This window comes from Electrophorus electricus, chromosome 1, assembly GCF_041902795.1.
Source record: "Electrophorus electricus isolate QZ-2024a chromosome 1, ASM4190279v1, whole genome shotgun sequence".
Taxonomy (NCBI): Eukaryota; Metazoa; Chordata; class Actinopteri; order Gymnotiformes; family Gymnotidae; genus Electrophorus; species Electrophorus electricus.
The window spans coordinates 16,107,485-16,134,948 of NC_137497.1; the positions used below are offsets into that span (position 1 = coordinate 16,107,485).

Here is a 27,464-nt window from a genome sequence, read left to right on the forward strand (position 1 = left end):
GAGGTGTGCGTGTGTATGTGTATGAGAGAAAGATACAGGTGTATTTTGTGTGTGCGTGTGTGAGAGAGAGTGCGTGTGAGTGCGAGAGAGAGAGAGGTGTTTTGTGTGTGTGTGTGTGCATACGTTTGTGTAAGAGACTTGTAGTGTGTGTCAGAGAGATGTACTGTGTGTTTGCGTGTGTGTGTTCATGTGTGTGTGTATGGCAGAGAGACAGGTGTAGTGTGTGGAAGAGACAGAGAAAGATGTGCAGCATGTATGTGTGAGAAAGAAGTGTAGTGTGTGTGTGTAAGAGTGTGTGTGAGAGGTGTGTGTGTATGTGTGCAAGAGAAAGATACAGGTGTATTTTGTGTGTGTGTGTGTGTGTGTGTGTGTGTGTGTGTGTGTGTGTGTGTGTGTGTGTGTGTGTGTGTGTGTGTGTGTGTGTGTGTGTGTGTGTGTGTGTGTGTGTGTGTGTGTGTGTGTGTGTGTGTGACAGAGATGTACTGTTTGTTTGTGTGTGTGAGAGAGAGAGAGAGAGAGAGACACAGGTATATTATGTGTGTGAGAGAGGCTGTGTGTGTGTGAGACAAGTGTAGTTTGTGTGTGAAAGACATAAAATGTGTGTGAGAGAGAGATGTACTGTGCATTTGTGTGTGAGAGGTGTGTTTGTGTGTGTGTATGACAGACAGGTGTAGTGTGTGTAAGAGACAGAGAAAGATGTGTACCGTGTATGTGTGAGAGAAGTTTAGTGTGTATGAGAGAGAGGTGTGTGTGTGTGTGTGTATACATTTGCGTAAGAGACTTGTAGTGTGTGTGTGTGACAGAGAGCTCTACTGTGTGTAAGAGTGTGAGAGAGAAAGAGGTTGTGTGTGTGTGTGTGAGAGAGAGAGACAGGTATATTGTGTGTGTGTGTGAGAGACGTGTAGAGTGCATGTTTGTGTGTGAAAGACAGTGTGCGTGTGAGAGGGAGAGGTGGATTGTGTATGTGTTTGTGTGAAAGAAGTGTATTATGTGTGTGTTACAGAGAGATGTACTGTGTGAGTGAGAGGTATAGTGTATGACAGAGGTGTGTAGCGTGTATATGTGAGAGAAGTGTAGTGTGTGTGAGAGAGAGGTGTGTATGTGTGTGAGAGATACAGGTGTAGTGTGTGTGGGTGTGTGGGTGTGTGGGTGTGTGTGTGTGTGTGGGTGTGTGGGTGTGTGGGTGTGTGGGTGTGTGGGTGACACAAGGGTATAGTGTCTGTGTGTGTATTTTATACTCAGCAGGCATGTATGTATTATGATGTTCACCAGTTGTGTTTCCCTGCAGACTCAAGTGTTCCTCCAGGACACAGGAGGCTATTCTAGCTCTCACACACACACTGAGGAGTTATAATAAACCCAAAACGCTGCATAGAGGGGCTCAGTGAATGTGGAGTGGAGTGTGTGTAAGTGCGTGAGGGTGTGTGTGTGAGAGGAGACGCTGTAGAAGGACAGAGTGCCGGCGGGCCAGTCCAGATACACTCCTACTCTGTTGGAGCTGGAGGGGGCAGAGATGGCAGTTCTCTTATTATTGTGCCAGACAGTGTATCGGTTATCAGAGCAGCTCAGCTTCCAGGACTTTATATTACATCCAAACCAACAGTCATAACTGCGTCCTTTCCTCCTGATTCCTTTATATGTCACTGATATACCAGCCCCTCCCCCACTCCACTCAACCTCCCAGTAACAGCGTCCAGTCAGACTCTCTCTACAGACAACCTGATACCAGTAATCAAATCTCTCTGGATGATCAGGATACGACTGCTGCTCCTCCACACACGTCACCTTTCTGTTCCCCTCAGACAGAGAGAGACGTGTGTGTGCTGTGTTTGGGTCCAGTGTGAGATCACACGCATCTGCACACAAGAAGACACATTAGAGGAGAGATCACAAATACTGTGTGCATGCGTGTGTGTACACATTTACTTCTTACATTTTCTTAGTCCTGGTTTGATTCTGATCTCCCCTGCGTACTCCACCCTAAAGAAACACACACACACAGATAATAGTTCTCTCTCACACACACAGATAATTCTGTCACTATTTCTCTCACTCGCACAAATAATAGTTATGTCTCTCTCTCTTTTTCACACGGATAATATTTCTGTCTCTCTCTCTCGGTCTCACACAGTTCTATCTCTCTTTCTCTCTCTCACACAGAATAGTTCTGTTTCTCTCTCTCTCACACACAGATAATAGTTCTCTCTCTCTCATACAGATAATAGTTCTGTCGCTCTCTCTGTCTCACACAGATAACAGTTGTCTCTCTCTCTCTCTCTCTCTCGCTATCTCTCACTCACACACACACACACACACACACATAATGGTTCTCTCTCTCTCTCTCTCACATACAGATAATAATTGTCTCTCTCTCTCAGTCTCACAGATAATAGTTCTCTCTCTCACTCGCACAGATATTTGTTTCTCTCTCTCACACAGATAATAATTTTCTCTCTCACACAGATAATATTTTTCTCTCTCTCACACAGATAATAGTTCTGTTTCTCTCTCTCTCTCTCTCTCTCTCACACACAGATAATAGTTCTGTCTCTCTCTCACTCGCACAGATAATATTTGTTTCTCTCTCACACAGATAATAGTTCTGTTTCTCTCTCTCTCACACACAAACAGATAATAGTTTTGTCTCTGACATAGATAATGGTTCTGTCTCTCTCTGTCTATTCTCTCTCACACAGATAATAGTTCTGTCTCTCTCACACACAGTTATCAGTTCTCTCTCTCTGTCTTACACAGATAATAGTTCTGTCTCTCTCTCTCATGCACAGATAATAGTTCTGTCTCTGTCTAACACAGATAATAGTTCTGTCGCTCTTTCTCTCTTGCACACAGTTATTAGTTCTGTCTCACACACAGGTAATAGTTCTGTCTCTCTCTCTCTCACACAGATAATAGTTCTGTCTCTCTCTCTCACACACAGATAATAGTTCTGTCTCTCTCTCTCTCACACACAGAATAGTTCTGTTTCTCTCTCTCTGTCTCACACAGAATAGTTCTTTCTCTCTCTCTCACACACAGATAATAGTTCTGTCGCTCTCTCTGTCTCACACAGATAACAGTTCTCTCTCTCTCTCGCTATCTCTCTCTCACACACACACACACAGATAATAGTTCTCTCTCTCTCTCTCTCACATACAGATAATAGTCTCTCTCTCTCTCTCTCTCGGTCTCACAGATAATAGTTCTGTCTCTCTCTCTCTCTCACACAGATAATAGTTCTGTCTCTCTCTCACTCGCACAGATAATATTTGTCTCTCTCTGTCTCACACACAGAATAGTTCTCTCTCTCTCTCTCACACACAACAGTTGTCACACTCTCTCTCTCTCTGTCCCACACAGAGATAATAGTTCTGTCTCTCTCTCTCACACAGATAATAGTTCTGTCTCTCTCTCTCACACAGATAATAGTTCTGTCTCTCTCTCTCACACAGATAATAGTTCTGTCTCTCTCTCTCTCACAGATAATAGTTCTGTCTCTCTCTCTCTCTCACTTGCACAGATAATAGTTCTGTCGCTCTCTCTCTCACACACACACACACACACACACACACACACACAGATAATACTTCTGTCTCTCTCGGTCTCACACACAGATAATTGTTCTGTCTCTTTCTCTCTCACACAGATAATAGTTCTGTCTCTCTCTCTCTCTCTCTCTCACACACAGATAATAGTTCTGTCGTTCTCTCTCACACACAATTGTTCTGTCTCTCTCTCTCTCTCCCTCTCTCAGTGCACTGAGGACACTGTCAGCACTGACATCCACACGTCTCTCACACATCTGGAGGACATGGACAGTTATGTTCCAGTGCTGTTCACTGATTACAGCTCAGCAGTCAACAGTCACCCCAACCAAACTGACTGAAACACTCACCACTGGACTCACACCCTCCTTCTGTAAATGGGGCTGAACTTTCTAACAGACAGAATCAGTCAGTCAGAACTGGCAATGTACATCCAGCACAAGGACTGAACACTGGGACCCCCCAGGACGGTGTGGCCGCCCAGTATAACACCAGCATCATCAAACTGGTTTGACTGGTCACTGGATGAGACAGCATACAGGAGGGAGGTGACAGACATGGTGACATGGTGTCATGACGACAATCGCTCCCTGAATGCAGACAAGACCAAGAAGATGATTGTTGACCCAAGGAGGAAGGAGAAGCAGCAGCACACACGACTACAGACAGGAGAGATGGAGGTGGACTCCTTCACCTTCCTGGAGTTCACATCAGTGAGGACATCACGTGGACCTACAACACACACCCTACATCAGTGAGGACCTCACCTGGAAATACAACACACACAACGCATCATTGAGGACCTCACCTGGACCTACAACACACACAACACATCATTGAGGACCTCACCTGGACCTACAACACACCCCACACCAGTGCGGACCTCACCTGGACCTACAACACACCTCACATCATAAAGAAATCCCAACAGTATCTGCAGTGTCCTATGTTTATGTACGATACACAGCATGACCTGCAGGTTAACACTCTCCTGACATCAGAACTCTGAAAATGTTCAGCTCTTGTTCACAGTTTTATTGACAACAGGAGGAAATGTGAAACTGAATCACATGAAAGACAAATCAACAACAAGCCAGCCCCAACAAGTACCGATATACACAAAACACAATGCAGCAAACTTCACAGAGAATAACATTATCCACCAAATAATAATCTGTGATTACAAATAACAATACAATAAACTACACACAACCACAATGTTTTCAAAAGGTATGATATGTACGCAGACAACTGCATTAGCACGGCTATAATAACTACAATATCTATAATAACTACAATAACTAGAACTCTTGGGAGTTGTATTCTCTCACTCTACGATCGCTACACACATGAACTGACTCGCTGCTACTGACACCCTGTGGTTCTTAAATGAATTACAACTAACCTCAAAAAATGGAACAGAGTTTATAAACTCCTGACAGAACAGCATCTGTACTTTCTGAGGAGGCTGAGGAAATGTAGCATGTCAACTAAAACTCAATCGTTCCTACAGGAGAATGATGGAGAGTGAACTCACCAGCCACCACAGTATGATATGGGAACTGCACTACTCAGGAATGGAAGACTCAGTTTTCAGTATTTTCTCATTCTCACTCTTTCATAAACACACACAGAAACACACACGCGCACACACACACATACACATAAGCACACACAAACAAACCCACATACGCATGCACACACTAACGTTCCATACCTGAGCGTGTCCAGTCTGCAGTGGGGATCCTCCAGTCTAACAGAGAGCAGCTTCACTCCTGACTCTCCTGGGTGGTTGTACGTCAGGTCCAGTTCTTTCAGGTGGGAGGGGTTTGACCTCAGAGCTGAAGCCAGAGAAGAACAGCCTTCCTCTGTGACCAAACAACCAGACAGTCTGCAGAAAGGAGGGAAACAGGTAGAGAGAGACAGAGAGTGAGATGCACTTCCAGACCAGCCTGCATGGGGCAGCTAGAGAGGCTGGTAACTGTAGTTGGAGGTTCCTCCACTCTCATCTCCAAGATGGCGTCCTCCATGGCAGACGGCTTTATTCACTCTTCTCCAGATCGCTGCTGTCTGTGTTTATTTTAGCTCTTATTTTTATTCAGCCTTTCAGAACTCTAGTGCACTATTAACCTACATCAGAAGAACCCTAAAACTGACCTTACACTGTGTGATTTCAGTGGTCTTACAAGACTGTTACATGTCAGACTGTATGAGATGATGCCAGTAAAACCTTGGCAGAATTCTACATCTGGCTGTGATAACAGGAGTAATAACACTGTCACATTTCTGGACCTGTGACTCAGAGATAAAGTCTAAGAATCCTAAGCGATGCATACTTTTTTTTGGAAGTTGCAACGCTGATGCCAGATTTTCACAAGTGTTTTCCTCAAGATTACAGATAGCTAGACCGCAAGAAGATACAACAGACATTACAATATACCCTACAGTAGATACAACAGATATCACAATATACCCTACAGTAGATACAACAGACATTACAATATACTCTACAGTAGATAGAACAAATATTACAATGTACCCTACAGTAGATACAAATATTACAATATACCCTACAGTAAATACAACAGATATCACAATGTACTCTACAGTAGATACAATATTACAATATACCCTACAGTAGATACAACAGATATCACAACATACTCCATAGTATATAGTATAGTGGAATTATTTTGTCATTATGGGAATATCTCTGAGAAATAGATATCCAAAATCAGCATATTGTAAATGAGTACATGAATTCCCCTAATGGTAGTATGACTTTAATATGGGATTATTAAACTTCCGCGTGCTGTCTGGACAGCAGAGTCCCTTGCAGTCTTCAAACACAGACTGAAGATCCATCTGTTTGTGGAATATTTAAATGACCACTGATCCTGCTCCTATGTTGACTAACTGAAACTCTAGTACTTATTGTAGGGTGTTGTTTATTACTCTGATGTTGACTGCTCCTATGTTGACTAACTCTAGTACTTGTTTATTACTGATGTTGACTGCTCCTATGTTGACTAACTCTAGTACTTATTGTTTACTACTCTGACTGCTCCTATGTTGACTAACTCTAGTACTTGTTTATTACTCTGTTGACTGCTCCTGTGTTGACTAACTCTAGTACTTATTGTTTATTGCACTGATTGTCTGTTATAGAGCTTAAATGTATTTTGTACTTCTAGACATTAGCATTGACCCCTGTATTTCAACAGTATTCTAGTTCATTGGTATCTTGCACTCTAACCTACTTTACTGGCTAGGATCTGTTCTATGAGGAAATGACAAAGCACTTTTCTAAGTTGCTCTGGATAAAAGCATCTGCCAAATGCTGTAAAAGTAAATATAAATGTACTCTTATGTGGTCATGGAACTGTCTTGGCTTTATGGGACATTTCTGAGAAATAGATATCCAAAATTAACCTGAATGAAATGAGTACATGAATTCACCCAAAGGTATTATTATTTTAATAGGAGTTTATGAAAAATAGTAGAGTGAAATCTGTCCAAACTTACTCTGCTGATACTCTGCAAATTCAGTCTATATAAAATGAGTGCATTATTTTGCCTAAAGGTAGTTTGACTTTAATATGGATTTATGAAGACATTGTACAGTGAGTGTCCAAACTTACTCTGCTAATAGTCAAGGGGTCCTACTCACATGTGGTAGTGGAACTGTTTTTGCATTTTGTTAAAATTCAGAAAAATATGTAAAACTTCAATATAGATTTATTAATGATCTGGTGATGGCCAAGGGCCACCATTCAATTGGCAGTGGAATATTTCAGCCCTGGAGTTCTCCTGCCCTGCACATTTGCTACATTTCACTAGTGATAACCTCTGTTTCAGCTGGCAGTCAAGAGCTATAATAACCTTCTGAGAAACATTATGTAGAAAAAAGCATTTTCCACAATGCTTATTAAGCTGTGTAAATATATTACCAATTGTATTTAATCTAATTATGCAATTAAACTAGTTCAATCAAGTAAACTGTATTTTGTACTTTTAAATGTAGTAAACGTGCATGTCCATCTAAGCTCTTAAAAATACGCAAGTCTGTTTCTTTGCTTAGGAAGAGTTAGATTGCGCTGAGCAGCGAAATACCGTAAAATCACGCATATAGGCGCATTAAATTTAAAGCGCGAATGACTTGACTGTGAATTGCTAAAGCGCGATAGCGTGATCGCGGTTGTAACCTAGTTACCACCTGTAACCTAGTAACCACCTGTAACCTAGCTACAAGCTTTAAATGTGTTTAAACTGATGTAGGGGACATGACTGATTAATACACAGCTGTACTTCATGAACACCAGATGTTATAAATCACATCCGCGTCAAATCTCCCGTCACACCCTCACCCTCCTCCCTCCTGCTCGCAACTACGTGAAGATCCAACCGCATTTCTCCTAAAGACTGTAACTTGATTGTTGCAAAGACAAGAAGTCCAATCTTGCTTATTGACGGTTTGGTCAAATTGATTGAGACTGTTAGCTGGTCAGATATCTGTGCTGAACAGTAAACAACTAAACAAATCAACATAGCTAGACTTTCTTTGCTAACATTACCTAGTTAGCTGTTAGCCATGAATGACGATCAGAGATTCAGTGAAAAACTCACACAGGCTTTGTCTGTCTGTCTTAGTCCATCTACTTTTACTTTTTGTCTGTCCCTTTCTGGTATTTTTCTTTTCTCTTGGAAATCACCATAGTAGCAAATATCCTCCAATTCCAGTTTGAGATTTTCTGTCATTTTCATGATCCACTACAGTTCTCTTCACCTCAGTAAGTTAAAACAGCTCCTCTGATGCTATTGGCCACTGTAATGACGTCATTCAATATTCTACCGCCCCGGCCGTCCTACCACATATATGATTGGATAAAATTACTGTCACTCAAATTGAGAAACTTGTCACTCATTCCTGTTGCTGGACACAAGTACTTCTTGGATATTCATGTTATTACTACCTTTATTTTTTTTTCAAATGGTACAATTTAAAAAATGTGTGGAGTGTTTTTATTGTACCTTTTGACATTTTTTAATACGTCAACTTAGACCTAAAAACACAAGGGCAACAATCACAAGGTTATTACTGTATTTCTAGACTAAACTGTTTTCTGCTGTTTTGTGTGCTCCCAGTTTTAGTTGAGAAAAATATTATGAACATTATCTTCACTACATATAATGGTGTTACACTGTTTCTGACCATTCTGGTGCCCTACACACACCCAAACACACCCTGCTGCTACCACACTACAGTTACAGTGAAACTACAAACACTCCATAACTGCAGCCTGATTAGATTTAATAGACAGACTGAACACAGGCATGCTAATAGAACACAGATTTGTACCTTCAGTTTCCAGAGTTGGATCTGTCCTAGTACAACTCCCCGAGGTCATTTGTGCCAGTGTTGGGTAGTGTAGTCTATTGTGTGGCTGTGTGTATCAACATAAAATATCGTCGGTGTAGAAGATTACTGTACATTCACTCAGTGGATTTGAACTTGTTACATCTACTACTGTATTTTCTTTTCCCTCTTCTGGTTTATGTTTAATGAAGACAGGGTTGGGGTGGAGCATGTGTTGGGTTTGGTTTTTATTCTGGTTTATACTCCACATAGAGACAGATGGCATGTTTGTAGATCTCTATTACTTTTTAGTAATAGTGGTTTGTGCTCAGAATAAAGTGTCTGTTGTGGTCTCTCCCGCTACACTGGTACATAACAGATGTATAAAGGTTGGTATCTCTCTCTAATCATCTGCGGCTGAAATAACCAGCAACTGAAGATGGCTGCCTCCAACACTCCAAACACTGTAAGATAAAACTGATGATTTTCTTCATAATTTGTGAACCCTAAAGACAGCCATGTTACTATATTGTGTGGGATGTAGCTTGGACACATTAATGTGTAACATATTAAAACTGTTGCATAACCATTGTATTAGAGTGTTGCTATGAACAATGCATTAAATAAGAATTTTATACATTTTTTCCTTTTTTTTTTTTTTTTAACAGAACAGTGCCTTGACTCTCCCACTATTTGTATTTTATATCTTTTCCCTGCAAAACACCTTCACTCTTGTTTCTGAACTTCTGAGCCCTCCAGACATCTTGTGGTTTTAAGTATTTTCTGTGGTCAGTGTTTGTTCTCCTGTATGGAGGAAGCACAAAGACAAGGAGCACAGCAAGGGGTCCAGTGAGGAGCACATTCCATCAGTGGGGGTCACACACAGATAATAGTTCTGCCTCTCTCACACACACAAATAGATCTGTCTGTCTCTCTCTTCTCTCTATTTCACACACACACACAAACTCACAGATAATAGTTCTGTCTCACACTTACAAATAATAGATCTGTCTCTCTCTCTGTCTCTCTCTATTTCTCTCTCATACACACAAACACACACACACAGATAATAGTTGTGTTTCTCTCTCTCTCTCTCACACACACACATACAAATAATAGTTCTCTCGCTCTCACGCACACACACAGATAAAAGTTCTCTCCCTCTCTCTCTCTCACACACACACACACACACACACACACACACACACACACACACACACACACAAATAATAGTTCTGTCTCTCCCTCACACACACACACACGTTTCAATCGAGGTGAAGCATTATAAACAGTAAATGAAACATACTTGTCAATTTGTGTAATAAATAAGATTTCAAACAGTAGTCATATTGGCCCTGAACTAAACAGTGTGAGGTCTGGTTTACTGTGTATATACAGTAGTCATATTGGCCGTGAACTAAACAGTGTGAGGTCTGGTTTACTGTGTATATACAGTAGTCATATTGGCCGTGAACTAAACAGTGTGAGGTCTGGTTTACTGTGTATATACAGTAGTCATATTGGCCGTGAACTAAACAGTGTGAGGTCTGGTTTACTGTGTATAAACAGTAGTCATATTGGCCGTGAACTAAACAGTGTGAGGTCTGGTTTACTGTGTATAAACAGTAGTCATATTGGCCGTGAACTAAACAGTGTGAGGTCTGGTTTACTGTGTATATACAGTAGTCATATTGGCCGTGAACTAAACAGTGTGAGGTCTGGTTTACTGTGTATATACAGTAGTCATATTGGCCGTGAACTAAACAGTGTGAGGTCTGGTTTACTGTGTATATACAGTAGTCATATTGGCCGTGAACTAAACAGTGTGAGGTCTGGTTTACTGTGTATAAACAGTAGTCATATTGGCCGTGAACTAAACAGTGTGAGGTCTGGTTTACTGTGTATATACAGTAGTCATATTGGCCGTGAACTAAACAGTGTGAGGTCTGGTTTACTGTGTATAAACAGTAGTCATATTGGCCCTGAACTAAACAGTGTGAGGTCTGATTTACTGTGTATAAACAGTAGTTATTATTGGTCCTGAAGTAAACAGTGTGAGCTCTGGTTTACTGTGTATAAACAGTAATCATATTGGTCCTGAACTAAACAGTGTGAGGTCTGATTTACTGGCTGGGAAATAATTTTAGCACCAAATGTCCAGTTGAGGCTTGAAGAACATATTTACTGGGGGGACAGATGGGACCAGTGAACATCTTGTGGTGAAACACTAAAATGGCCTTACAGCACAGTGGAATTTCAGGGTACACAAGTTAATACAGTGGTAAAACCACTATTATAGTGTGTAATAAACTACATACTGTTTAATTCCTTATCAGATTATGACATTCACATGAGGTCAGGCAGGAAATCATTAATTAACCCATAAGATTACAATTTGAATGAATCATCACCAGTGATTTACTGGGTGTGGGTTACATAAACATAAATATGTTTAAAGGTTTCATTTCTGTCCAGCACTTAATATTTTATATCACTTACAAGTATCTTCCATTCTTTGATTCATCCCCTCGAAAAAGGTTGTATTTCAAGATTCCAAAAATTCTGTGTGTGGTTATAATTCTACAAGTGGTTATAATTCTGTGTGTGGTTATATTTCTACGTGTAGTTATATTGCTACATTTGGTTATAATTCTACTTCTCCTAATCTCCTGATTACTGATTACTGTGTCTTGTGTGTCTTTCTTTCTCTCTTGTAATTAAGTCCACAGGTTCGCTCGTCCAGTGCTGAACATTGTTCCTCACTACTGTGTTCAGATGTCCTGAGTTTACTGTCAGCTGTCTGATTAGTTTCTCTCTCTGCTGACTCCATGTCTTCTACCATCACTGTTCTATTTCTGTTTGATGTCTCTGGCTTGATGAAAAAATTAGCAGCCAACAAGCTAATATGATGTTAGCGTGAGGTATCTAGGTGTAGTAACCAACAATATACTGTAACTTGGCAAGCTTAAGGTTACTAAAATTAGCCGGCTACATGTTTCATAAAAACACCCGTGGAGAGAGATCACAGGTTTATCTTAAGGAATAACCAATAAACTTTTCAGTTCTATTGAATGAATATTAACTTGTTGTGTTCTTTCCTCCAGCACGGCTGTCAGTTCAGCTCATCTCAACATGTGTTGAACACATGGTGTAAGTCATAATGAGAACAGGGTCTCCCAACCATAAACGCAAGGGAATCGTGTGTGATTGTAAAAGTGTCCAGTAATGTGTCAAGAACCTCAATGGTTCAGCTTTAAATGTTTTAATTAAGATTTTAAGGGCTTTTATTTGCAGAGAGATTAGAATGACTGATGTTTACAGTGTTTCCATACATAAACTACATAAAGTCACTCAGTGAAAATCTTAGATTAGAACACTTCACTTTACAACACAGCTGTCGGAATTTCTGAATATATTCATCCTGTAAGACATTTTGCAAAATTTCTGCTCTCAGGTGACCAAAAGTGCAGCTTGTGGACAAAATGCCAAAGCGCCTAGTTGAAGCAGCATTTTAATAAATACACCTGTACATGTGGACAAGGACTCATCTGTATCTCCTCTTTACAATGTTAAATTTCTCTTTTAGGCTTGAATATCTGTTCATGCATCACAAATGTAACTCTTTGTCTCCCCAGTGTGGTCATTTAATGAAATGCAGTGAGGTTTCAATAGAAAATTATATTTAGAAATATTTAAAGAAGAGAACTTTATAATATAATAAAAAGTGTAAATTTCCTTGCATTGCCTTGCCTGGCAATGTTTGTTTAATACTGTACTATAAGGGAGTTGACACTGACCTTTTTAAAATGACTCTTTATTTACATTCAAAAATAGTCAGAGAAACTCACCTGAGAATCTCCAGTTTACAGTGTGAATTCTTCAGTCCAGCACAGAGCTGCTCCACTCCTGAATTCTGCAGGTCATTATTATTTATCTCCAGCTCTCTCAGTGAGTTTTCTGTTTGTAGAACTGATGTGAGAGATTTGCAAGACTCTTCATTGAGACCACAGCCAGATAGTCTGTAAAAGAGTAAATACAGTAAATAATGTAGTTCAGTCAGAGGATGATGAATTAAAAGATCTGAACTGCTAATAGAAATGTAAAGAAGAGCTTGAAAGGTCTGGAACACACTGATACATTTTCAGCCTTTTAATTTTACAAACACAGCAACATTTCAACATTACTGTGTCTTCATCAAAGACAAAATGGACAAAGACATGACAAATAACATTCATTAGCAACCTAAGACAGGTGACCAAATAATGGATGGTTGGTTCATAAGTCAATGAATGGCAGTTACCATAATCAGAGTCCAAATATCAAAATATCCCACCCCTAACACCATAACAGGAAACAGAACAACATAGATCTCATTCAATGTTTCACAAATACAAACACACTAATATACAAATAGAAAATATTGTTGGAAGACATGCAGAGTAGTGATTATGGAGGAATATACACTGCAGTATTGATTATGGAGGAATAAACACTGCAGTAATGATTATGGAGGAATAAACACTGCAGTATTGATTATGGAGGAATAAACACTGCAGTAGTGATTATGGAGGAATAAACACTGCAGTAATGATTATGTTGGAATGAACATTGCAGTAGTGATTATGGAGGAATAAACACCACAGTATTGATTATGGTGGAAGAATCACTGTAGTGTTTATCATGGAGAAATAAATACTGCAGTAGTGTTTATGGAATAATGAACACTGCAGTATTGATTATGTTGGCATGAACACTACAGTAGTGATTTTAGAGGAATAAATCACTGTAGTATTTATTATGGAGGAATAAACACTGCAATGGTGATTATTGGAGGAATGAACATTGCAGTAGTGATTATGGAGGAATAAACACCACAGCATTGATTATGGCGGAATAATCACTGTAGTATTTGAGAAATAAACACTGCAGTAGTGACTATGGAATAATGAACACTGCAGTATTGCTTATGGAGGAATGAACATTGCAGTAGTGAATATTAGTGTATGAACACTGCAGTAGTAATGATGGTGGGATGAACACTGCATTAGTGATTATGGAGGAATGGACAGAATGCAGAGAGCAGAATCTTTTACAAGTGTTTACATTCCTGTGCTCACACTGAGTCACTGATCATGAAACATTCTCCTCTGCCTTTGCTTTTCCCAGTGAGGTCCTGAGTTCTGTCTGTGTGGTGCACCGAGAACCCTGGAGGCTTAATAGCTGAGTCAGGGACCCCATCAGTCAGTCAGGTGTGTGTGAGGCAGACCCCATCAGTCAGTCAGTTCTGTCTCTCTCACACACACAAATAATAGATCTGTCTGTCTCTCTCTCTCTGTTTCACACACACAAATAATAGTTCTGCCTCTCTCTCACACACACACACACACACACACACACAAACACACAAATAATAGTTCTGTCTCTTTCACACACACAAATAATATATCTGTCTGTCTCTCTCTTGTGGTGACACACTAACATGGCCTTACAGCACAGAGGAATTTCAGGGTACACAAGTTAATACAGTGGTAAAACCACTATTATAGTGTATAATAAACTATATACTGTTTAATTCCTTATCAGATTATGACATTCACATGAGGTCAGTCAAGGAGTCATTCATTAACCCATCAGATTACAATTTGAATAAATCTTCACCAATAAATCAAGGGTGTGGGTTACATAAACATAAATATTATTACCTGAGAAAGGTTTCATTGCTGTCCAGCACTTAATATTTTATATCACTTACAAGTATCTTCAGTTCTTTGATTCATCCCCTCGAAAAAGGTTGCATTTCAAGATTCCAAAAAATTCTAATTCTGGTTATAATTCTATGTGTGGTTATATTTCTACATGTAGTTATATTGCTACATTTGGTTATAATTCTACATGTGATTATAATTCTATGTGTGGTTATATTTCTATGTGTGGTTATAATTCTCAGTGTATCTGAATTATGTAGTATCAAATGATGAATTATGCATGCAGAAATGTCTGACACACAATATCGCTACTTCACACAACTAATTTATTCACTAAAATCAGTCATTTACATTAACACACAAAAAAAAAAACTAAACAAGTCAGCAGAGCTGTGGAGCTACAGTGAGAGTGGACACAGCTGACACTACAGCAGACCTGTGGGGCTACAGTGAGAGTGGACACAGCTGACACTACAGCAGACCTGTGGGGTCACAGTGAGAGTGGACACAGCTGACACTACAGCAGACCTGTGGGGCTACAGTGAGAGTGGACCCAGCTGACACTACAGCAGAGCTGTGGGGCTACAGTGAGAGTGGACACAGCTGGCTCCTCTGTCTCTGTTTGCTGTGTCCACTCTCTTCCATGTCCTCCTCCTGGACACTTTCACAATCAAGTTCTTCTGTCTTTTCTCTCTCCTGCTGTCTTCTTACTAAAGAAGGTTGCCATGGCAATAGCATTACTCTTTCTCTTCATCCTGGTTGTTTTCTGTCTCTCTATACTAACTGTAAACGAACAAGCAGGAGTATTTTATATTCTAGCGAGTTCCTTATATTTAAGGAAGCTAACATTGGCCTCATTAGCTTTGTTACAGTACATCAGGCACCCAGTGTGACACACACACATACACACACACACACACACACACACACACACACACACACAGACACACACACACACACACACACACACACACACACACACACACACACACACACACACACACACACACACACACACACACCTCACTCCTTCTCTCCTCCTAATCTCCTGATTATTGATTACTGTGCCAGCTACATGTTTCATAAAAACACCTGTGGAGAGAGATCACAGATTTATTTTAAGGAATAACCAATAAACCTTTCAGGTCTATTGAATAAATATTAACTTGTTGTGTTCTTTCCTCCATCACGGCTGTCAGTTCAGCTCATCTCAACATGTCTTGAACACACGGTGTAAATCATAATGAGAACAGGGTCTCCCACCCAAAAACACAAGGGAATCATGTTTGATTGTAAAAGTGTCCTGTAATGTGTCTAGAACCTCAATGGTTCAGCTTTAAATGTTTTCATTAAGACTTTAAGGGCTTTTATTTGCAGAGAGATTAGAATGACTGATGTTTACAGTGTTTCTATACATAAACTAGATAAAATCACTCAGTGAAAATCTTACATTAGAACACTTCATTTTACAACACTGTTGTTGGAGTTTCTGAATATATTCATCCTGTAAGACATTTTGCAAAATTTCTGTGCTCAGGTGACCAAAGATGCAGCTTGTGGACAAAATACCAAAGTGCCTAGTTGAAGCAGCATTGTAATAAATACACCTGTACATGTGGACAAGGACTCATCTTGGTCTTCTGTTTACAATGTTATATTTCTCTTATAGACTTGAAAATCTGCTCATGCATCACAGATGTAACTCTTTGTCTCCACAGTGTGGTCATTTAATAAAATGCAGTGAGGTTTCAACAAAAAAACTATATTTAGAAATATTTAAAAAGAGAACTTTATAATATAAAAGTGTAAACTTCCATGCATTGCCTTGCCTGGCAATGTTTGTTTAATACTGTACTATAATGGAGTTGACACTGACCTTTTTAAAATGGCTCTTTATTTACATTCAAAAATAGTCAGAGAAACTCACCTGAGAATCTCCAGTTTACACTGTGAACTCTTCAGTCCAGCACAGAGCTGCTCCACTCCTGAATTCTGCAGGTCATTATTATTCATCTCCAGCTCTCTCAGTGAGTTTTCTGTTTGTAGAACTGATGTGAGAGATTTGCAAGACTCTTCATTGAGACCACAGCCAGATAGTCTGTAAACGAGTAACTACAGTAAATAATGTAGTTCAGTCAGAGGATGATGAATTAAAAGATCTGAACTGCTAAAAACAATGTAAAGAAGAGATTGGAAGGTCTGGAACACACTGATACATTTTCAGCCTTTTAATTTTACAAACACAGCAACATTTCAACACTACTGTGTCTTCATCAAAGACAAAATGGACAAAAACATGACAAATAACATTCATTAGCAACCTAAGACAGGTGACTAAATAATGGATGGTTAGTGATCACACTATGAGTCACTGATCATGAAACATTCTCCTCTGCCTTTGCTTTACCCAGTGAGGTCCTGAGTTCTGTCTTTGTGGTGCACCGAGAATCCCGGAGGCTCAATAGCTGAGTCAGGGACCCCATCAGTCAGTCAGGTGTGTGTGTGACTCAGACCCAATCAGTCAGTTAAGTATGTGTAAGGCAACTATCTTATGTCTGCTGTTGACATGAAATGTGTCCCTGGAGTTTGTCCTTCATGGACTGTATGTGTGCAGTAAAATACTGGGGAGAAGAGGACCGTTCACATGTTGTTTCAGTTGGATCAGAACTTCGACTCACTTCTCACTTCTCTTCACTACAGCAGAGCAGTGGGGCTACAATGAGAGTAGACACAGCCGACACTACAGCAGACCTGTGGGGCTACAGTGATAGTGGACGCACCCGACACTACAGCAGATCTGTGGGGCTACAGTGAAAGTGGACACAGCTGACACTACAGCATACCTGTGGGGCTACAGTGAGAGTGGACAAAGCTGGCTCCTCTGTCTCTGTCTGCTGTGTCCACTCTCTTCCATGTTCTCCTCCTGGACACTTTCACCATCAAGTTCTTCTGTCTTTTCTCTCTCATGCTGTCGTCTTACTAAAGAAGGTTGCCATGGCAATAGCATTACTCTTTCTCTTCATCCTGGTTGTTTTCTGTCTCTCTATACTAACTGTAAACTTACAAGCAGGAGTATTTTATATTCTAGCCAGTTCCTTAGATTTAAGGAAGCTAACATTAACCTCATTAGCTTTGTTACAGAACATCAGGGACCCAGCATGCCACACACACACACACACACACACACACACACACACACACACACACACACACACACACACACACACACACACACACACACTTCACTCCTTCTCTCCTCCTAATCTCCTGATTATTGATTACTGTGTCTTGTTTGTCTTTCTTTCTCTCTTGTAATTAAGTCCACAGGTTCGCTCGTCCAGTGCTGAACATTGTTCCTCACTACTGTGTTCAGATGTCCTGAGATAACTGTCAGCTGTCTGCTCAGTTTCTCTCTCTGCTGACTCCACGTCTTCTACCATCACTGTTCTATTTTAGTTTGATGTCTCTGGCTTGATGAAAAAATTAACAGCCAACATTCACTCCTAAATCAAGCTAATCTGACGTTAGCGTGAGGTATCTAGGTGTAATAACCAACAATATACTGTAACTTGGCAAGCTTAAGGTTACTAATATTAGCCAGCTACATGTTTCATAAAATTACCCATGGGGAGAGATCACAGGTTTATCTTAAGGAATAACCAATAAACCTTTCAGGACTATTGAATGAATATTAACTTGTTGCGTTCTTTCCTCCAGCATGGCTATCAGTTCAGATCATCTCAACATGTGTTTAACACACGGTGTAGATCATAATGAGAACAGGGTCTCCCACCCAAAAACACAAGGGAATCGTGTGATTGTAAAAGTGTCCTGTAATGTGTCTAGAACCTCAATGGTTCAGCTTTAAATGTTTTCATTAAGACTTTAAGGGCTTTTATTTGCAGAGACATTAGAATGACTGATGTTTACAGTGTTTCCATACATAAACTAGATAAAATCACTCAGTGAAAATCCTACATTAGAACAGTTCATTTTACAACACTGTTGTTGGAGTTTCTGAATATATTCATCCTGTAAGACATTTTGCAAAAATCTTTGTGCTCAGGTGACCAAAGATGCAGCTTGTGGACAAAATACCAAAGTGCCTAGTTGAAGCAGCATTGTAATAAATACACCTGTACATGTGGACAAGGACTCATCTGGGTCTTCTCTTTACAATGTTATATTTCTCTTATAGACTTGAAAATCTGCTCATGCATCACAGATGTAACTCTTTGTCTCCACAGTGTGGTCATTTAATGAAATGCAGCAAGGTTTCAACAGAAAACTATATTTAGGAATATTTAAAGAAGAGAAATTTATAATATAAAAGTGTAAATTTCCTTGCATTGCCTTGCCTGGCAATGTTTGTTTAATACTGTACTATAAGGGAGTTGACACTGACCTTTTTAAAATGACTCTTTATTTACATTCAAAAATAGTCACAGAAACTCACCTGAGAATCTCCAGTTTACAGTATGAACTCTTCAGTCCAGCACAGAGCTGCTCCACTCCTGAATTCTGCAGGTCATTATTATTCATCTCCAGCTCTCTCAGTGAATTTTCTGTTTGTAGAACTGATGTGAGAGATTTGCAAGACTCTTCATTGAGACCACAGCCAGATAGTCTGTAAAAGAGTAAATAAAGTAAATAATGTAGTTCAGTCAGAGGATGATGAATTAAAAGATCTGAACAGCTAATAAAAATGTAAAGAAGAGCTTGAAAGGTCTGGAACACACTGATACATTTTTAGATTTTTAATTTTACAAACACAGCAACATTTCAACATTACCGTGTCTTCATCAAAGACAAAATGGACAAAGACATGACAAATAACATTCATTAGCAACCTAAGACAGGTGACCAAATAATGGATGGTTGGTTCATAAGTCAGTGAATGGCAGTTACCATAATCAGAGTCCAAATATCAAAATATCCCACCCCTAACACCATAACAGGAAACAGAACAACACAGATCTCATTCAATGTTTCACAAATACAAATACACTAATATACAAACAGAAAATATTGTTGGAAGACATGCAGAGTAGTGATTATGGAGGAATAAACATTGCAGTATTGATTATGGAGGAATAAACACCGCAGTAGTGATTATGGAGAAATAAACACTGCAGTAGTGATTATGGAGGAATGAACACTGCAGTATTGATTGGACAGAATGCAGACAGCATAATCTTTTACTGGTGTTTACATTCCTGTGCTCACACTATGAGTCACTGATCATGAAACATTCTCCTCTGCCTTGGCTTTTCCCAGTGATGTCCTGAGTTCTGTCTTTGTGGTGCACCGAGAATCCTGGAGGCTTAATAGCTGAGTGAGGGACCCCATCAGTCAGTCAGGTGTGTGTGACTCAGACCCCATCAGTCAGTCAGGTGTGTGTGTGATTCAGACACAATCGGCAGTTAAGTGTGTGTAAGGCAACTATCTCATGTCTGCTGTTGACATGAAATGTGTCCCTGGAGTTTGTCCTTCATGGACTGTATGTGTGCAGTAAAATACTCGGGAGAAGAGGACCGTTCACATGTTGTTTCAGTTGGATCAGAACTTAGACTCACTTCTCACTTCTCTCCACTACAGCAGACCTCTGGGTCTACAGTGAGAGTGGACACAGCTGACACTACAGCAGACCTGTGGGGCTACAGTGAGAGTGGACACAGCCGACACTACAGCAGATCTGTGGGGCTACAGTGAGAGTGGACACAGATGACACTACAGCAGACCTGTGAGGCTACAGTGAGAGTGGACACAGCTGACACTACAGCAGAGCTGTGGGGCTACAGTGAGAGTGGACACAGCTGACACTACAGCAGAGCTGTGGGGCTACAGTGAGAATGGGCACAGCTGGCTCCTCTGTCTCTGTCTGCTGTGTTCACTCTCTTCCATGTCCTCCTCCTGGACACTTTCACAATCAAGTTCTTCTGTCTTTTCTCTCTCCTGCTGTCTTCTTACTAAAGAAGGTTGCCATGGCAATAGCATTACTCTTTCTCTTCATCCTGGTTGTTTTCTGTCTCTCTATACTAACTGTAAATGTACAAGCAGGAGTATTTTATATTCTAGCCAGTTCCTTAGATTTAAGGAAGCTAACATTAACCTCATTAGCTTTGTTACAGTACATCAGGCACCCAGTGTGACACACACACACACACACACACACACACACACACACACACACACACACAGACACACACACACTTCACTCCTTCTCTCCTCCTAATCTCCTGATTATTGATTACTGTGTCTTGTTTGTCTTTCTTCCTCTCTTGTAACTAAGTCCACAGGTTCACTTGTCCAGTGCTGAACATTGTTCCTCACTACTGTGTTCAGATGTCCTGAGTTTACTGTCAGCTGTCTGCTCAGTTTCTCTCTCTGCTGACTCCACTTCTTCTACCATCACTGTTCTATTTTAGTTTGATGTCTCTGGCTTGATGAAAAAATTAGTAGCCAACATTCACTCCTAAGTCAAGCTAATATGATGTTAGCGTGAGGAATCTAGGTGTAGTAACCAACAATATACTGTAGCTTGGCAAGCTTAAGGTTACTAATATTAGCCAGCTACATGTTTCATAAAAACACCTGTGGAGAGAGATCACAGGTTTATTTTAAGGAATAACCAATAAACCTTTCAGTTCTATTGAATGAATATTAACTTGTTGCGTTCTTTCCTCCAGCATGGCTGTCAGTTCAGCTCACCTCAACATGTGTTGAACACACAGTGTAAATCATAATGAGAACAGGGTCTCCCACCCAAAAACACAAGGGAATTGAGTGATTGTAATAGAGTCCTGTAATGTGTCTAGAACCTCAATGGTTCAGCTTTAAATGTTTTCATTAAGACTTTAAGGGCTTTTATTTGCAGAGACATTAGAATGACTGATGTTTACAGTGTTTCCATACATAAACTAGATAAAATCACTCAGTGAAAATCCTACATTAGAACAGTTCATTTTACAACACTGTTGTTGGAGTTTCTGAATATATTCATCCTGTAAGACATTTTGCAAAAATCTTTGTGCTCAGGTGACCAAAGATGCAGCTTGTGGACAAAATACCAAAGTGCCTAGTTGAAGCAGCATTGTAATAAATACACCTGTACATGTGGACAAGGACTCATCTGGGTCTTCTCTTTACAATGTTATATTTCTCTTATAGACTTGAAAATCTGCTCATGCATCACAGATGTAACTCTTTGTCTCCACAGTGTGGTCATTTAATGAAATGCAGCAAGGTTTCAACAGAAAACTATATTTAGGAATATTTAAAGAAGAGAAATTTATAATATAAAAGTGTAAATTTCCTTGCATTGCCTTGCCTGGCAATGTTTGTTTAATACTGTACTATAAGGGAGTTGACACTGACCTTTTTAAAATGACTCTTTATTTACATTCAAAAATAGTCACAGAAACTCACCTGAGAATCTCCAGTTTACAGTATGAACTCTTCAGTCCAGCACAGAGCTGCTCCACTCCTGAATTCTGCAGGTCATTATTATTCATCTCCAGCTCTCTCAGTGAATTTTCTGTTTGTAGAACTGATGTGAGAGATTTGCAAGACTCTTCATTGAGACCACAGCCAGATAGTCTGTAAAAGAGTAAATAAAGTAAATAATGTAGTTCAGTCAGAGGATGATGAATTAAAAGATCTGAACAGCTAATAAAAATGTAAAGAAGAGCTTGAAAGGTCTGGAACACACTGATACATTTTTAGATTTTTAATTTTACAAACACAGCAACATTTCAACATTACCGTGTCTTCATCAAAGACAAAATGGACAAAGACATGACAAATAACATTCATTAGCAACCTAAGACAGGTGACCAAATAATGGATGGTTGGTTCATAAGTCAGTGAATGGCAGTTACCATAATCAGAGTCCAAATATCAAAATATCCCACCCCTAACACCATAACAGGAAACAGAACAACACAGATCTCATTCAATGTTTCACAAATACAAATACACTAATATACAAACAGAAAATATTGTTGGAAGACATGCAGAGTAGTGATTATGGAGGAATAAACATTGCAGTATTGATTATGGAGGAATAAACACCGCAGTAGTGATTATGGAGAAATAAACACTGCAGTAGTGATTATGGAGGAATGAACACTGCAGTATTGATTGGACAGAATGCAGACAGCATAATCTTTTACTGGTGTTTACATTCCTGTGCTCACACTATGAGTCACTGATCATGAAACATTCTCCTCTGCCTTGGCTTTTCCCAGTGATGTCCTGAGTTCTGTCTTTGTGGTGCACCGAGAATCCTGGAGGCTTAATAGCTGAGTGAGGGACCCCATCAGTCAGTCAGGTGTGTGTGACTCAGACCCCATCAGTCAGTCAGGTGTGTGTGTGATTCAGACACAATCGGCAGTTAAGTGTGTGTAAGGCAACTATCTCATGTCTGCTGTTGACATGAAATGTGTCCCTGGAGTTTGTCCTTCATGGACTGTATGTGTGCAGTAAAATACTCGGGAGAAGAGGACCGTTCACATGTTGTTTCAGTTGGATCAGAACTTAGACTCACTTCTCACTTCTCTCCACTACAGCAGACCTCTGGGTCTACAGTGAGAGTGGACACAGCTGACACTACAGCAGACCTGTGGGGCTACAGTGAGAGTGGACACAGCCGACACTACAGCAGATCTGTGGGGCTACAGTGAGAGTGGACACAGATGACACTACAGCAGACCTGTGAGGCTACAGTGAGAGTGGACACAGCTGACACTACAGCAGAGCTGTGGGGCTACAGTGAGAGTGGACACAGCTGACACTACAGCAGAGCTGTGGGGCTACAGTGAGAATGGGCACAGCTGGCTCCTCTGTCTCTGTCTGCTGTGTTCACTCTCTTCCATGTCCTCCTCCTGGACACTTTCACAATCAAGTTCTTCTGTCTTTTCTCTCTCCTGCTGTCTTCTTACTAAAGAAGGTTGCCATGGCAATAGCATTACTCTTTCTCTTCATCCTGGTTGTTTTCTGTCTCTCTATACTAACTGTAAATGTACAAGCAGGAGTATTTTATATTCTAGCCAGTTCCTTAGATTTAAGGAAGCTAACATTAACCTCATTAGCTTTGTTACAGTACATCAGGCACCCAGTGTGACACACACACACACACACACACACACACACACACACACACACACACACAGACACACACACACTTCACTCCTTCTCTCCTCCTAATCTCCTGATTATTGATTACTGTGTCTTGTTTGTCTTTCTTCCTCTCTTGTAACTAAGTCCACAGGTTCACTTGTCCAGTGCTGAACATTGTTCCTCACTACTGTGTTCAGATGTCCTGAGTTTACTGTCAGCTGTCTGCTCAGTTTCTCTCTCTGCTGACTCCACTTCTTCTACCATCACTGTTCTATTTTAGTTTGATGTCTCTGGCTTGATGAAAAAATTAGTAGCCAACATTCACTCCTAAGTCAAGCTAATATGATGTTAGCGTGAGGAATCTAGGTGTAGTAACCAACAATATACTGTAGCTTGGCAAGCTTAAGGTTACTAATATTAGCCAGCTACATGTTTCATAAAAACACCTGTGGAGAGAGATCACAGGTTTATTTTAAGGAATAACCAATAAACCTTTCAGTTCTATTGAATGAATATTAACTTGTTGCGTTCTTTCCTCCAGCATGGCTGTCAGTTCAGCTCACCTCAACATGTGTTGAACACACAGTGTAAATCATAATGAGAACAGGGTCTCCCACCCAAAAACACAAGGGAATTGAGTGATTGTAATAGAGTCCTGTAATGTGTCTAGAACCTCAATGGTTCAGCTTTAAATGTTTTCATTAAGACTTTAAGGGCTTTTATTTGCAGAGACATTAGAATGACTGATGTTTACAGTGTTTCCATACATAAACTAGATAAAATCACTCAGTGAAAATCCTACATTAGAACAGTTCATTTTACAACACTGTTGTTGGAGTTTCTGAATATATTCATCCTGTAAGACATTTTGCAAAAATCTTTGTGCTCAGGTGACCAAAGATGCAGCTTGTGGACAAAATACCAAAGTGCCTAGTTGAAGCAGCATTGTAATAAATACACCTGTACATGTGGACAAGGACTCATCTGGGTCTTCTCTTTACAATGTTATATTTCTCTTATAGACTTGAAAATCTGCTCATGCATCACAGATGTAACTCTTTGTCTCCACAGTGTGGTCATTTAATGAAATGCAGCAAGGTTTCAACAGAAAACTATATTTAGGAATATTTAAAGAAGAGAAATTTATAATATAAAAGTGTAAATTTCCTTGCATTGCCTTGCCTGGCAATGTTTGTTTAATACTGTACTATAAGGGAGTTGACACTGACCTTTTTAAAATGACTCTTTATTTACATTCAAAAATAGTCACAGAAACTCACCTGAGAATCTCCAGTTTACAGTATGAACTCTTCAGTCCAGCACAGAGCTGCTCCACTCCTGAATTCTGCAGGTCATTATTATTCATCTCCAGCTCTCTCAGTGAATTTTCTGTTTGTAGAACTGATGTGAGAGATTTGCAAGACTCTTCATTGAGACCACAGCCAGATAGTCTGTAAAAGAGTAAATAAAGTAAATAATGTAGTTCAGTCAGAGGATGATGAATTAAAAGATCTGAACAGCTAATAAAAATGTAAAGAAGAGCTTGAAAGGTCTGGAACACACTGATACATTTTTAGATTTTTAATTTTACAAACACAGCAACATTTCAACATTACCGTGTCTTCATCAAAGACAAAATGGACAAAGACATGACAAATAACATTCATTAGCAACCTAAGACAGGTGACCAAATAATGGATGGTTGGTTCATAAGTCAGTGAATGGCAGTTACCATAATCAGAGTCCAAATATCAAAATATCCCACCCCTAACACCATAACAGGAAACAGAACAACACAGATCTCATTCAATGTTTCACAAATACAAATACACTAATATACAAACAGAAAATATTGTTGGAAGACATGCAGAGTAGTGATTATGGAGGAATAAACATTGCAGTATTGATTATGGAGGAATAAACACCGCAGTAGTGATTATGGAGAAATAAACACTGCAGTAGTGATTATGGAGGAATGAACACTGCAGTATTGATTGGACAGAATGCAGACAGCATAATCTTTTACTGGTGTTTACATTCCTGTGCTCACACTATGAGTCACTGATCATGAAACATTCTCCTCTGCCTTGGCTTTTCCCAGTGATGTCCTGAGTTCTGTCTTTGTGGTGCACCGAGAATCCTGGAGGCTTAATAGCTGAGTGAGGGACCCCATCAGTCAGTCAGGTGTGTGTGACTCAGACCCCATCAGTCAGTCAGGTGTGTGTGTGATTCAGACACAATCGGCAGTTAAGTGTGTGTAAGGCAACTATCTCATGTCTGCTGTTGACATGAAATGTGTCCCTGGAGTTTGTCCTTCATGGACTGTATGTGTGCAGTAAAATACTCGGGAGAAGAGGACCGTTCACATGTTGTTTCAGTTGGATCAGAACTTAGACTCACTTCTCACTTCTCTCCACTACAGCAGACCTCTGGGTCTACAGTGAGAGTGGACACAGCTGACACTACAGCAGACCTGTGGGGCTACAGTGAGAGTGGACACAGCCGACACTACAGCAGATCTGTGGGGCTACAGTGAGAGTGGACACAGATGACACTACAGCAGACCTGTGAGGCTACAGTGAGAGTGGACACAGCTGACACTACAGCAGAGCTGTGGGGCTACAGTGAGAGTGGACACAGCTGACACTACAGCAGAGCTGTGGGGCTACAGTGAGAATGGGCACAGCTGGCTCCTCTGTCTCTGTCTGCTGTGTTCACTCTCTTCCATGTCCTCCTCCTGGACACTTTCACAATCAAGTTCTTCTGTCTTTTCTCTCTCCTGCTGTCTTCTTACTAAAGAAGGTTGCCATGGCAATAGCATTACTCTTTCTCTTCATCCTGGTTGTTTTCTGTCTCTCTATACTAACTGTAAATGTACAAGCAGGAGTATTTTATATTCTAGCCAGTTCCTTAGATTTAAGGAAGCTAACATTAACCTCATTAGCTTTGTTACAGTACATCAGGCACCCAGTGTGACACACACACACACACACACACACACACACACACACACACACACACACACACAGACACACACACACTTCACTCCTTCTCTCCTCCTAATCTCCTGATTATTGATTACTGTGTCTTGTTTGTCTTTCTTCCTCTCTTGTAACTAAGTCCACAGGTTCACTTGTCCAGTGCTGAACATTGTTCCTCACTACTGTGTTCAGATGTCCTGAGTTTACTGTCAGCTGTCTGCTCAGTTTCTCTCTCTGCTGACTCCACTTCTTCTACCATCACTGTTCTATTTTAGTTTGATGTCTCTGGCTTGATGAAAAAATTAGTAGCCAACATTCACTCCTAAGTCAAGCTAATATGATGTTAGCGTGAGGAATCTAGGTGTAGTAACCAACAATATACTGTAGCTTGGCAAGCTTAAGGTTACTAATATTAGCCAGCTACATGTTTCATAAAAACACCTGTGGAGAGAGATCACAGGTTTATTTTAAGGAATAACCAATAAACCTTTCAGTTCTATTGAATGAATATTAACTTGTTGCGTTCTTTCCTCCAGCATGGCTGTCAGTTCAGCTCACCTCAACATGTGTTGAACACACAGTGTAAATCATAATGAGAACAGGGTCTCCCACCCAAAAACACAAGGGAATTGAGTGATTGTAATAGAGTCCTGTAATGTGTCTAGAACCTCAATAGTTCAGCTTTAAATGTTTTCATTAAGAATTAAAGGGCTTTTATTTGCAGAGAGATTAGAATGACTGATGTTTACAGTGTTTCCAT

General features: G+C 40.1%; 1 protein-coding gene across 1 annotated transcript in view; it reads right to left on the minus strand.

Moving 5' to 3' along the window:
• Positions 1–379: 379 nt before the first annotated feature.
• LOC113568824 (uncharacterized) overlaps positions 380–27,464 on the minus strand; it is a 48,650-nt gene continuing 21,565 nt past the window's right edge. Inside the window, exons 8-15 of the mRNA XM_081722098.1 lie at positions 25,004–25,174; positions 22,032–22,202; positions 19,060–19,230; positions 16,531–16,701; positions 12,747–12,917; positions 5,260–5,433; positions 1,934–1,980; positions 380–1,856 (exon numbers count right to left, since the gene is read on the minus strand). Coding sequence (XP_081578224.1) covers positions 1,330–1,856; positions 1,934–1,980; positions 5,260–5,433; positions 12,747–12,917; positions 16,531–16,701; positions 19,060–19,230; positions 22,032–22,202; positions 25,004–25,174 — 1,603 coding nt within the window. The 3' untranslated portion in view covers positions 380–1,329. The remainder of the gene's footprint in view (positions 1,857–1,933; positions 1,981–5,259; positions 5,434–12,746; positions 12,918–16,530; positions 16,702–19,059; positions 19,231–22,031; positions 22,203–25,003; positions 25,175–27,464) is intronic.